Source organism: Pinus tabuliformis, chromosome 3_1, assembly GCF_031772625.1.
Source record: "Pinus tabuliformis cultivar Carrire ecotype Pingquan chromosome 3_1, CPIR1, whole genome shotgun sequence".
Taxonomy (NCBI): domain Eukaryota; kingdom Viridiplantae; phylum Streptophyta; class Pinopsida; order Pinales; family Pinaceae; genus Pinus; species Pinus tabuliformis.
This window is the reverse complement of record NC_142301.1, coordinates 170,322,862-170,337,670: the sequence shown is the minus strand read 5'-3', so window position 1 is coordinate 170,337,670 and position 14,809 is coordinate 170,322,862. Positions and strand designations below refer to the sequence as shown.

The window sequence follows — 14,809 nt, the reverse complement described above, 5'->3', positions numbered from 1 at the left end:
GTAAATGAAAATATCATAATTATTGTTTATGGTAGAACAAATTATTAGATTGTTGACATCTCTAAGAAGCCATTATCATAAGCTAAGTTTGTGAAATTTCAGGTTGTGCTTAACCTTCACAAAGTTGTAATTATAGGTGGGGTGTACAAAGATAATTTCACCTCTTGAATTAAAGAATTATGTTGATTGGGGGGGGGGGGGGGGCGGGGGGGGGGGGGGGGTTGGTGGTATTAGAACATTGAGTTCATCTCGCCCCTTGATCGTCTAGAGATAATTAGTGAATAGTCAAAAGTCAATTAGAAAGATTGTTAATTAGGCAATCAATTGGTTAGTTAGATTGATAAAGGTGGCCCTAATTTGATTGATTATGTGCTGGTCAAGACAAAAAACCTTGAGATTTGGGTGCACCTAAGATGATCAAAGTTGACAATGTCTTCTTCAATTTGACAAAGTTAATATGGTTATATATAGATGATCCTATGAATTGATCTATCAATGGTGATATATGGAAGTTCTTTTACGTGTTATCCATGGTATGTTGAGCTACGTTCATTTGTGCTTTAGTGTTGCAACGACATCTCTAGAGTCCCTGTCTTCTTGGAATTCATTGTTCTTCATTTATAAAATTCCCTATTTTTCCAACACCAATGCCCAATAAGATCCTATTTCTTCAAATATTCACCTTTAGTGACTTGATACTTCTTCATTAGCTATGAGTTGATAAAGAGATTAATGGAGAGTGGACTTCTATTTGTTAGCCAAAGATCAATAAAAATATGAAAAAATACCTTAAATGGTGACTTTTAAAAACTTATAAAAGAACTTGCAACTATAAAGGAACAAGCTAACATGAATTTTTAGTATAATCAAAATAAAAACGATGATGGTAAACAACAATATCATATAACTATGTATTTATAACACCAGACTAAATCACCACTTTAATACATGCTACACTTAACCTCTATAATATACCTAAAACATAGATAGTTATTCAAAATTTTATGTTTTTGATAAAATAACTATTTTACACATTTTTGTGACAAAATTTTAAACTAAACTTCTTTTAATACAAACTTCTCTAATCATATATTTAATTATTATTATTATTTTTTAACACTAAAATATAAAATTACAAACCTTTCGAATAAACTTGATCGAGTTAATTACCCATTTTCTTAAAATGCCTAAGCACAACTATAATCACAACATACACGAATGCGATGGTATATCGCGCTTATTTCTGCATATTGCCATACATGAGAGGAGGGTGTGAGGTAGTCCACTGGCGTGAGGTTAAAAGGGTTCTAAATTCCCAGAAAGACCATACATCTAAAGTTGTACATCTTATGTATTTCAACTTCTAACATTATTTTGTTTTCTGGGTTTAACCAGGGTGAGGTTACATGGGTTCTAAATTCCCAAAAAAGCCATACATGGATTCTAAATTCCCAAAAAGACCATACATCTGAAATTGTCCATCTTTTGTGTTTCAACTTCTTACATTATTTTGTTATCTGGGTTTAACCAGGGTTTTAAGCAAATGCAGAAGTTCAGCCCACATCTGTATTCGCTAAACAGGGTCCTCAAGCATGGAAGATGGAGAAGACAGTTAAGTATATCCACACAACCTGCAAAGTTCGAAGATAAAGAGGAGACCAATGAAAAGATCGTTGCTGCTGTCGTGTTCGAGAGATTACCAGTCATTCTGCCCAAACTTAAACCTCCTCAGGCAGCTTTTAAAGAGTTCTCGTAAGAAGAAATCTGTTTTCTATCACATTATATTGCAAATCCAATAATCCATCTGATTTTTTTGTTGTTGTAAATATCGTTTGAAGATGTTCAGACAGAGTTGCGAGAGAACCCAAATGCCATATCATTGACACACACATTTTCCTTGAGTTCTTGTTTACATTTTCTTGAGCTTCTTCTCAGTTGTTGGCCTCATTACTTTTCTGCAAGCAAACATGAGGTTGGGCTGGTTCATTCCAATAATACTATCCCTGCCCTGATAATTATTGCTAGAATTACAGGGTTTTCATATTTCCTTTTACTCTATTTCTGTTGAAAATCAAGAATAATGCAAAGTGGAAAACCTCGGTTCATCCTCGACACTTTTGTGATAGTCTATAGACTATGACTAAGCTAACTACCATTTGGATCTCGTGCCTGGGGTGCTAGTTATTCAAGCTAGTTACCATTCTGTTATTGTGCTTGATCTCTCTGCTATCTACAAAGGATGTACTCTGCTGTTTCTGCACCAATCAATGCCTTTGATTAAATGCATAGTTTGCACTCATTCAAGTGGAACGAAAGAACTTCTCTAAAAATAACACTGATAGTTTGGCAATTGGTCCTTTGTAAGCGATAGCTTTTAGTGTAGACGGTCTCGTCGTGTTCCACCAAGATTTGCAGGTCAAACCCAGCTCGGCCTGTTCGCGGAACTGGCCCCGCAAAAAACTCGCCTGTGGTGTGTTGAACTCATTGGCAGTGAGTCAAAACTGTGAGTGGTCGCGTGTTTTTGAGATTCGGTGAGTCCATAATTCTTTTACCAAGAATTCAATTCAACCGTGCTCTGTATATGAGCTACTCAACTGTGGTAGCGTTTGTTTCGCTAGTGCTGATTTCTTTCTGTTATGAAGAGCCACCTGATATTGTGCTGCTATGCTATTTTTGAGGTGTTCACTGACGAAGCAGAGCATCAAATCGGTTCGATGCTGCAAATATTCACTGAGGCAACTGAAGCTTATATTATTCAGAGCTCAACTTGCAAATATTTACAGACACAGCGGCAATTTATATTATTCAGATTTCAATTTGTTATGTGGCATTTCAAATTTTCATCATTATGTTGTTCAAGTTTAGATATCCCAATATTTCGAGTTGACCATTCACTTATCATTATAACTGGTACCTCTGGAGTTGAACTATGCCTGAGTTTTGAAACATCTCAAGTTTTTGTATGGACACTCCACCGATCGTTCAGGGATGGAAACGAAGCTTTAGTAATTAAGGTAGAAAAGAATGAGCTTTGAGTAAAATAAATAAGATGGGATATAATTACACATTAAGAAATAATATTAAAATTATTTGATAAAATGAGGGGATTTGGTAAAATTAAATATAACAGTATCAAAATATTCAAGAAAAGGGGACTAGGTTAAAGTAGTTAAAATAATATTATTTCTAGGATAGGGGTCAAAGTTATTAAAGGATATATCTGTGAAAAGGGAAAGAACAAAGATGATAGAAATGAATTAATAATTGAAAAATAACCCTCAAGGGGCTATGGCAATGATTTATTTTTTTGGTTGGAAAATATGTCTTATATGTACAAATCAAAAAACAAAATGTGGAAGGATATATACAATGAACATCATAACCTCTTATGGAGAGCGCTACTAGAGGAGAAATAAAAGCATAAAATTCAGTGTGATCGATAGATTTGGCCAACAGTTGATGATGAACCTCATCCTTCCAGATCGAATTGAAGGGAGACAAGGAGCTAGGTTCATGATTGAAAACAAGCTTACACCATTGATTTTTCAAAACAAAAACTCCACTATCCTCAAATAATGTCAAAGCCCATGAAAAGGAGGTCAAACAAAAACTTGGCCATCACCAAACAATGCTGCCTGCTAATGAAGCTTGCACTGAAGAAGCTTCGATCACTGAACCTAAACATAGCTCCAACAGCCCTTTGCAAATCAATAGTCCTAGAAAATATGCATAATTTTCTCTAGGTGCTGACAAACAGGACAAAGGCCATTTGATAGACTAATTTTGGTGAACTCGGCCTTAGATGGAAACCCTTGATAGATGACCAGCCATGCAAACAATATCAGCTTATAAAATTGCTGTATAGTGCAGACATTGTGTAAACACCTCACCCAATGCTCTTCCAAATCATTTGAGAACCATTGAGTGTTAAGAATCAAGGAGAAAAGATGTATTAGATGAATATCCAAATATAAATGGTGGTGATCATATTGTAACAATGGTTGAATAAAACCCGGCCCCAGTCTTTCCAAAAGAGCCCCAACAGGTTGTTGATTTTTCAAGTGCAATGTAGAATTTCCACGAAATTCTGATTTGCTGTTATGAACAATTTGAAAATAATTTTTCTTTTCACACAGACACATAATTTCTCTACCAAATAGCAGTAGAATAGAACAGAAATAATTTCACAAAATTCACACAAAAACAACACAATTTTTCTAGGGAACCCAACAGGGAAAACCCTCGCTTGCTTGAGAATTTTATTGAAGAAAAATAGGCTACAGATCTCTTACAAAATCCAACTGTTTCAATAGAGAATGCAATCTGATCTCTCAGCCTTGAACTAGGCTTGAAACAACTCTGCAAGAATACTGATCTGCTTCCCAAGGGAAATTCTCCTCCAACAATTCGCACAAGATAAATCCTCTTGCTTGTTCCTCTCACAAGCTCTCTTGCTCACAAACTCGTGCTCAAGAATTGAATGATCATTTGTATGTCTTCGATTTCCTTATAAGCTTTTCGATTAGGCTATGTTTAGTGAGTTTTCTAAATTAGGAGTTGAACTGGAGCTTTTCTATTTAACGAAAGTCAACACACATATTTTACTGGATCCTCCTAAGATTTAGGAGGCTAACTCCACTTGTTCACTCAGTTCCTAATTTAACTCACACTAGAGGACAATTAACTTAGTCTTCCACAAACTCACACTAGTCAAACTGCTTCTTGAACTCGTCCTCATCACCAGAACTCGTGCATGATTAAGAAGGTCACAAGTTTGATTCCTTGAATTAGGCACAAATCGAGGAATCCATTCCTTTTCTATTTTCAACACTCCCTCTTAGCGAGGAAGGGATTCTATACAACTCCCAAATTATCTCTGTGATGAACAAAACTACCTCTTGCCAATGCCTTGGTCAAGATGTGTTAATTTTAGTTAACAATGGTATGTTCTATGCTTAGCACAATTACTTCAATGTTCCTTTAGCAGCCCAATGACAATTTCCAATTTAGATTTCCAATAGCAATCACATTAACCATTAATCACATTGACAGTAAAAGTAGATAGAACATGAAACAAAATGCAAAAGACAAGCCAAGACAAGAGGACACCAGATTTGGCAGATGCCAGGGAAAAACCCGAATGTAAGGAAAACCCTTTGATCAATTCTTCTTAATATTATATCACAATATTCAACAGAGAGAAAGTACACAAGTCAAATTGACTTGCCAAATTCAGAGTCAAAACAACCCTGTCAATTTCCGCAGTCAACTGCAGTGAAACTTCAACCCTAACTAGAAGTCAAAGATGGTAAACACAACAGTCAAACTCCTCCTTTGAAACTCGGTCAAAGGCAGTCAAACTCGACCTCTACAGTCACAAAATCTGTGGTCAAACTTGGTCAACCAACCCTGCAGTCAACGCAGGTCAAAGTCCTCCTTTGCCTCGGTTCTTGTGCCTAGAAATGTGGCTTGTTGAGACAGAAATAAACCCTGAAAATCAAAGTCAAATGATGCCCAAAAAGTCAAAGTCAATGCTGGTCAACATTGGTCAAACTGAATTTTTTTTGAGATTTTCGGCCTTGCAATTCTATCCTGTAATTTGGCCTCCTTGTGCCACATGTGGGAAAGAGAGAGAATGCCTAATGTTGTACGAACCGATGAGAAAAGGAGAGAGAAGAATGTGTGAGTGATGATGATGCCAGATGAGGTGAGAGGTCACTTGTATTTATACAATTCGTTGTGGGTGAAGAGTCACGTCCATTGGGCTTCATGAGCCTACATCATGATGTGGTCGACTTGAACAATTGCACATGTGTGGGCATAAATTCAAAAACACACTACTGCTTGTCCAAATTGGATGATCTTTATATTAATTTTGGTCCTCTCAAAAAGAGGAATTTAATGCAATCATATCATCTTCGTCAAATGAGCTGTCCCAAGGTGCAATTTGGCCCTAGTTTCCATTTTTAACACCCCCTCTCAACTAGGGAGAATTCCACTTGGCAATCCATCCATCATCATCGACCATCATGCCATCCTGTCGTCATGAACCATCTCTGTATCTCATCTCATCTCTGCTCCACGGAACACTGATATGAATAATGAAGAAGATTCGATCGAGAGTGAGTCACAAGACCTTACCACTCTCCATTGACAAAAGTCAGTCCAGAGGTAGAACCTCAATCAGAGTTGATCCCAGATCAAGTTGTTGAACACCATCCATCCTAGACATAGGGAGTACGACAATACACGATGCGTCCATTGGTAGTTCTATGGTCCCTATCCACTTTTCCCAACTCATTGGCTAGATGAGAGGTACTTCCCATGAGTCCCAGACTACATGGGTAGGATGTATGTTGGGGCATCAACAGGAGAAGGTGAACCACTCATCTTGCTCATATGCCATAGGAGAAGGTGAACCACTCATCCTATGCATATGTCAATCGTAGGGGAAGGTGAACCACTCACCCTACACACATGTCAACCATCATAGGGTAACACAGGGGAAGGTGAACCACTCACCCTGTACACAACACACAAATAGGGGAAGGTGAACCACTCACCCTATGGTCGCTCATAGCTCCAAGTACCCCAAACCCCTAAGAGCTCCCAGAGCTTAATGTCCAACTCAAGTGGGACCCTCATAGGAGGGTCTTTCCATGACTCCAAGCCTTTCTCGAAATGCTAAGAATTTGAACTTCCCTAAGGGCTTCGTGAGGATGTCTGCGACCTGCTCATTAGTCATGATGTGATGGAGCCTTATTGCTCCCTACTGTACCATATCCCGGATATAGTGGTACCTGATATCAATGTGCTTGGAGCGGCCGTGGAACACGAGATTCTTTGAAAGGTGAATCCCACTTTGGTTGTCGCATTAGATCACGGAGGTATCCAGCACGTGCTCAAATAGCTCACTAAAGAGCTTCCTCAACCAAACAACGTCACAACAGGCCATACTAGCAGCAATGTATTCGGCCTCGGCGATGCTTAAAGCAATTGATTTTTGTTTCCTGCTCATCCAAGATATTGAAGCAGATCCCAATGCGAACCAACATCCAGACGTGCTTGTACGATCCACCACACTGCTAGCCCAGTCAGCGTTAGTATATCCATTTAGCCTCAAATTCCCGGCAGTGTATCTCAAACCATAGTTGATTGTGCCACAGAGATATCTCAAGAGATTCTTAGCAGCAATCCAATGTATGTGATGAGGCTCGACCATAAATTGAGTCAATGTATTCACAGTGAAGCATATGTCTACATGAGAGTTTACCAAGAACATCAGGACCCCCACAAGTTGTCGATACTCGGAAGGATTTGCCAATGTGTGCCCAACAACACTGCCACATAGCTTCTTGAAGTTGAGTTCCATCGGAGTAGACACAGACTTGCAATCCACCATCCCACATCTTTCAAGCAACTTCATAATGTATTTTCCTTGAGAAAGGAAAATCTCACCTGGCTTTTGCCAGAACTCCATGCCTAGGAAGTATTGCATCAGTCCTAGGTTTTTCATCTCGAACTCGGAAGCCAACTCCCTCTTGCATTGATAAATGAGAGGGTCTGCACCTATTAGAAAGAGATCGTCTACATAAAGAACCAGAATGAGAGGCATGTCCTTTTCAACCTTGAAGTATAGGTTAGGATCAGCTTCGCTCCTTGTAAATCCCAACTTCATAAGATAACTATTAATCCTCTCATACCAAGCCCTAGGGGCTTGCTTCAACCCATAGAGGGCTTTCTTCAACTTGCACACGTGTATCCTTCGATCTTGAACTTCGAACCCCTGAGGTTGTTCCATGTAGACTTCCTCCTTAAACGAGTCATGCAAGAAAGCAATCTTAATGTCCATTTGGTGTAGGCTCCATCCTTGAGAGGCAGCAAGAGCAAAAATAGATCTGATAGTGGTGTATCGGGAAACCGGTGCAAATATCTCATCATAGTCCACTCCTTCCTTTTGAGAGAAGCCTTGAGCAACGGACCTGGCCTTGTATTTTTCAGCAATCCCATCAACTCCATATTTGATTTTGTAAAGCCATTTAGAAGTGACCACAAACTTGTTCTTGGGTCTAGGAACCGCATCCCAGACATCATTCTTCAAGATTGATTTGTACTCCTCATTCATTGCATCCTTCCATACTTGGTGTTTCACGGATTCTTTGAACATACATGGCTTAGATTGAACAATAGTACTCATAGCAGCTAAGTACCCTTGATGCCTGTTTGACTTCTTACTTTCATGAAATGTCCCTCTTGGAGCGATATGCCTTTCAGCATCTTCGAGAGTATCTTCGAGCAAAAAGGTCTTTCCTTGAGGTAGAGGGATCACCAGGAGGTGGATCAATGGGATCCATCGGGCCTTCAACATCAGGCATTGGTTCATTTGTCGGAGGTTCATCCTGTCTTCCTGCAATATCATCATTGTCCTTCCTTGGGATAGGGAGATCTCTGGCTTTCCCAAGGGCAGTATCTGTTGATTTGGGGTAGCATTGGATGTGCTCTAGCCACGAAATTTGGTGCAGAGGTTGGGCACATGAGATTTCCAATACCCAGAAAGGGTTTGGGCAGATTCTAAACACTTCAGGAGATATTAAAATAATCAATATTTTTAATGGAGTTCCTAAGTCTAAACTTAGGGAAAATAAAATATTAATGTGTATTAATATGAAACTGTGTTAGAATGGTCCAAAAGACATGGATCAAGCCAGATCTAATCTTAGCCGTTGATTGGTGACTTAATCTCGGTTGTTGATATGTCAACAGGAAAAGTATAAGAGGACGCTTGAGGGTCACTTGGAGAAGACACCAGAGTGATCAGTCATTCTATTCTCTAGAGCGGGGTTTGCTAAGAGAGATAGAATTAGTGATCGGGAGATGCAGCTGAGGGGAATTTGAGTACAGAGGGATAGAGAGGCGGAGATAGTGCTGAGAGAGCAACGCAGTAGCCGGAGAGAGTGACGCAGAGCCAGCCAGGGCTCACACAGGGCCACGCAAAGGCAGTCGGGAGCTGCGCAGAGCCTCAAAGAGGCCATCGTTGCTGACGCAGGGCCTCCTAAGGCTGACGCAGACCCATCCAGGGTGATGCAGGGCCAGTGCTAGGCAAAGAGGGGCTGACGTAGTCCAGGGAGAGGCTGATGTTAGGGTTTCTGGGGCAGATTTGTGCTGAGTAGCTGCCAGAAGGATTATCCGGGGTTTCAGCCAGGAGATTTGTCAGAAACTGAGAGGTATTACTGCCAAGGAAATTCTCTGTTGGGTAGGCTAGTTTCGGCACCCAGATTGTACTCTGATATTGCTTAATAAGAAAACCCTCAGATAGCTGCACCGGTTTTCCCACATTGGGTTTTTCCGGGGACATTAGTCCAAAAATAATGGTGTCATATGGTGTGATTGTTTCTGTTTCCTTTAGTTGCTGATCTGTAATATGTTGAGCATGAACTAGTGTTTATTTTAAGTATTTACATTGTAAGTAACTTGTTAAGTGAAATAACAATTAGGTAGAAATAAATCAGATAAAGTGCATGGAGGGTTTCTAACTAAGTAAACTTAGAAACTTCAACAATATCTTTATCGAAAGTGACATCATGGCTTATTTCCACATCTCTTTGACCAGACACAGATTCTATATGCCTTTAAATTTTCATTGTAGCCCACAAATGTATCTTTCTTCCCAGATGCTTCTAACTTGTTTCTTTTCTCTTTAGGCACATGAAAATACACACGAGACAACCAAATATTCTAAAATGAGAAACATAAGGTTTCTTACTAGTGAAAAATTCTTCGGGTGTCTTGAAATCCAATGCTTGATGTGGGCTTTTATTTTAAACATATACAAGAGTGTTGGCAACTTCTCCCCATAAGAACTTCGGTAGGCCTTGGTCATGGAGCATGGCACGGGTAGCTTCTATGATGGTTTGATTTTTCCTTTTAGCAACTCCATTTTTCTCAAGAGTGTATGGAGTGATGGTGATGCAGGAGCATTCAGGCTAGTCAACTATGTGATAGTATGGTCACATGTTGTGACTAGCAAGGGGCTGAAAGAAAATAATTTAATTAAATTATTTGTTTAAATATGTGAGAGTGTTTATTTATTGAGGAAAGGGTATAGGTGGCTAAGTGATCCTCCTTGTATGGAGATCAAGCCAAATAGCTGGATTTATTTGGCTAGAATAGAGTATGAGGGATTTTAAAAGCTTTATTTAGTGTTAGTTTAGAAAAGAGTGGGATTGAAGAGGATTTTTAGGAGAGGTTGAGAGATTTCTGGTTCAGAATCAGAATTGATTCATGAAACCATGTATTTGTATCAATTGTGTTTTCCTTATATAATTCGAGAGAGTGAGGATAGAGGTGGTAGGAGTGCATGAAGTCAGTTTTTAGAAGTTGAAGGGCCATCAAATGAAGATCTGGCCAAGGCGAGAGGAAGTTTGTAAGTGTTTTGCGTAATTAATGAAGAATTGATTTTGTGTTAATTTCCATTGTGTGATTATGAGACTGTTGTTTCTGAATTGTATGAGATTAAATGAGTCAAATTTTGCAATGTAATGGGAAATCGAACTGAATATAGGTGTAACTCTGCTGCTGAAATAATTAAATTGAATACAGTTGATTTATTTTTGAGGACAGAATCGATTTGAGTTAATATCATGTTTTGTAATGAAAATCCCAATTGATAGTTGCCAAGAATCGAATTGGCAAAGTCGAAGATCATAATCTGGAAGTCCAGGAAATCGTGTGGAATCCTGTAAGAAAAACTCTGTTCTGTCATTCAGTGAAATCGATATCGGATGGATTTTGCTATTGCATAGTGCGATAAATGCATTAGATTGAGCCGTCTCCTTGCAATTTAATGCCTTGATTGACATCATGTGAACCGCTTGCCGTAAGATTGTTACGAGCTCTCGTGACCCAGTTGGGCGTTCGTGAAATGTTAATCTATGTATACGGTGTGGTCGCCACAGTTTTCATATCCAGAAAAGTAGATGTTCTGCTTGTGCTTACCCATCAAAGCGCATCTGTAAATACAACTGGAGTGTCAAGGCTATCCGGAGAAAAACTACTGGAATAGGAAGTTTTATGGTGATTTGAAGAGTTTTATGTTGAATCGATGGTGCAGAAAGGCGTGGATTGAAAACGCAGATAACAAGCTGATTGTGGACATGTGTATTAGAAGTTGGGTGGTTATAAACTAATCAAATGTGCACTTTTGGCTGATTAACGTGGCAACAATGTTTTGAAGACCTGGTAGCTTGTCATTGCGCAAGTTTAGAGGTCGATTAATCTCAAATAGCCATCAAGAGGTTGAGTTCCATAGTCATTCTGCTGGTAAATTACTAATGCTGGAACGCGTTGGGACAGAGGTATCAAAACAAAAATCAACATGGTTCACCGATGTATATGACAAGAAATTTGTGTAAATGTTGAATCTGGCAGGAGGACCAGCTGGATTGGATTGCTAATAACCCAAAGTAGATTGCAACAAAAAGTAGTATTGAGTTTTGTTCCTTACTAGAGATTGACTGATTGATGGTGACATTGAGTAAGCAAAAAAACTTGGATCTGGATAATGTGAAAAATCCAAGGTCTCACGCAGGCAAGATAACACAGGTATGTTTTAATTCGAAGGATGCAAATTCAATTATCACAACAGAGCTATTGCTGGAGAAGGGACAACGTTTTTTCTGCTGAGATCAGATTTAAATTGTAGTCAGAATATCTCATAAGTTCTGGATTAATTGAATTGGTGTGTTTGGATTTTAATTTATGTTCTGAAGCTTCCGCATGTATCTCTGTTGAAATTGCCTAGTGAATGGAATCACTTGGAATGACATTTTTATATGCATAGCTCAATAGAGATTCTGGGTATGACGGTTTGACCGTCATCATTTTGAAGGAATCAATTTGTAAAATGCCAGAGAGCAGTTGAATGAACTGAATGCATTGGAATTGGTAAAGGTAAATGCATTAAGAACGCTGAGAGAGCAATTTTGCACCAAATGCAGAGCAGAAGTCAGCGTTGATTCATTGAAATGGATTGAGGTTTTATTTGCTGTTTGTTCACGTCATGTTAATACATATTGCTATTGAATCCTATTTGACATAATTATATGCAGTCACAGAATTAGTGCGTGATTTTTTTGATTGTAATTAAACCAATTCATGTGTTTAATGACAGAACCAATGAGCAAGATGTGAGAATTGTTGAGCGCATAATGAATTCTCATGGATACAATTATCTGATAAAATTCTGGGTGAATTATTATATAGACTCTGCAGGCATTAGATGTGGTCGAATTGCAGATTTCATTGAGGGTAAATGCATGAGCTGAAAGAATCCGGGTTATGCAGGCAGCCTGCATCAATTTTTGGTATCAGAGCCAGCTTAACGCTCTGAAAGATTGTTTTGGGAAACTGCATTTTAAATTTTAGCAGATGTATAATTGCCTGAAGTGTGTTTGATGAAGGTGAGGATCAGGTTACTAATGACGTTGAAATCAGAATGGAGAAGCAGAGAATGCCCAGGAAGGTCTGGTAAGAACGTTTAAGTTGATAATTTTGCAGAGATGTATTTGAATGTCTAAATGAAACAGTGAACAGATGAGTCCTTTGACTGATGGAATGGAAGTCAATTTAAAGACATCTTTGAAGGAAATATTGCAGGTTTGAAAGATACTTTGATGTGTCTTGAGATCAGATTGTGCAGGTCAGTGGATTTGCTGAAAGGTGGAATGAGTTGTACCAGCATCATAGCATATGAGCTATGTAAAGAAGATAGAGCAAGAAGAAATCCCAGATGTGTAAACGTGACAATACCCGACAATAAACAAATTTATTGAATGAAGAAGGTAGTGAGCAATTGAAGTGGCAGAGCCTAAAGCAAGGAGTATTTCAAGAGGAGATGAGAACAACTTCCAACTGAGGTTGGGTAGAAGTTGATGAGGCAGCTCCACAATTGTGATTGTGGACAGGAGATAACAGTTCCAGCAAGAGGAGTGCTGGGTAGAATTGTCAGTCAGTGAAAGGTTCGAGGAAAGAACCAATAGGTGCCAAAAGGCTAAACTCAGGAAAGTTTGGTGAGGCATGAAGGAGACTTGTTACAGGTGAAATGGAAAAAGTTAGTTGCAGCTCACTAATGAACAAGGAAAGTTCACTAGAGGAAGGAAAGGAATTGACTATTGATGGTCATGATAGGGGTACAAAGGAAAGTCACAGACATAGAGAAAAGAGTGCTGAAGCAGTTGGACTCAAAGGAATGAGTAAAGAAGAAAGGGACATAGAGTTGGCTGGGATAAAGGCAGAACTCAGTGATTTGGAGAAGCTGGTATTGAAAGGAATTAGAGAAAAATGGAAACAAGGACTTTATGTGGGAAGAAGAGTTAAACGGCCTGTCAGAGAATTGTTCGTTGAGAAATTATTACTTCGAACAACTGAGAATGAAGAAATAGAATACATCTGTGAACCAGAGAAAGGACCTCTCCTTGGGGAAGAAGACAGTGATGGTAGTAGAGAAGAACTGATCTATGTAGATCAGAATGAGAGGAATGTGTTGACATCATCCATACAGAGAAGAGGATCTCATATTTTTGGGATTAATTATTTCTGTGAATGTAAAATTGCAGGTATGCAGCTTAAAGAATTTGAACCTATGTATGAAAAAGTGAAAGGAGCAAAGGCAAGACAAGAAAGAAAGGAGATGCATAAGGATTTTCAAGACTTCAATTGGTGGAGGAAATTAAAAGGTATGGCTGAATGGTTATGTCTTCTTTTAGTGGAAACTTATTGGATCATATTTGAAGGAATTTTAGCATGGAAGAAGACTAATGGGAAATGGAAACAAGAAAGGAAACAAATGCATTGCAGATTTATGAAGTGAAGAGAAGGAAAGCTGACACCGAGAACTTAGTTGAAGAAGGTAAGCCAAGGAAATCTTTGAAAGATCAAAGTCTTATCAGAGAAGAGGAAGAGGCATTATTGTCTTATTTGGACAAACTGAGTATTGGAAGAAATTGTGTAGAACAGGAAGGTATTCTACAAACTTATGATGAAGTTGCCAAGTATAGTCAAGAAGTTGCAGTCCCAGAAGTTTTCTTTGATGAGGAAGAAATCAGAGATGTTGAGGAAGAATTTCTCAATAATTTAGTGAACTATCAGAATAGTTCAGAGGAGCATGAGGAGCTGATCATTGAGGCCTCGAATGAAAAGCCTTGCATTTTTGAAACTGACATGTTGTGTATGTTTTCAGGTTTGACAGGTGAGGAACAACGATTGGACAATGTGCTTATGCATGTTGATGAAGAAGTGAGATTACTGGAAGAAATGGCTGAAACAGAAAGATATTTTGAGCATGTATTTAATAATTTTGAGAATGATGGTATTGACAGGGAAGATTTGGACAAATTTTTTATAATTTATATGGAAAAGAAGAATGTACAACAGACAGATGTCAGTGGATTTCAGTTAAAGACAAATGGTAAGAAGGAAGTTGAGAAATTGTGGAAGATGAAATCAGATGAGAAGAGGGACAGCAAGGAGAAATTGACCACAGGAATTTGTATTAGCAAGAATAGAGGACAACAGCAAATTAAGATTTGGAAATCTGGAGGAACAAAAGTGACAGTGGCAGAAGAATTAAGTCAGCAGCATAATGAATATGATGACCAGTTACAAAGTAAAGTTTGGGATACTGGATGGATAGCAGAAGAAACACATGACCAGGAGGTCATGGAAACTTTCAACTTTGAGAGTCTGATGCAGGAGCATTCAGGCTAGTCAACAATGTGATAGTATGGTCACATGTTGTGACTAGCAAGGGGCT

At 38.7% G+C, this 14,809-nt stretch overlaps 1 protein-coding gene across 1 annotated transcript in view; it reads left to right on the top strand.

The window, feature by feature from the left end:
- The first annotated feature begins 1,244 nt into the window (after window positions 1–1,244).
- Window positions 1,245–14,809, top strand: part of DECOY (decoy) — a 139,955-nt gene continuing 126,390 nt past the window's right edge. The window contains exon 1 of the mRNA XM_089412602.1: window positions 1,245–1,752. Within this exon, the coding sequence (XP_089268728.1) occupies window positions 1,544–1,752 (209 nt within the window). The 5' untranslated portion in view covers window positions 1,245–1,543. The remainder of the gene's footprint in view (window positions 1,753–14,809) is intronic.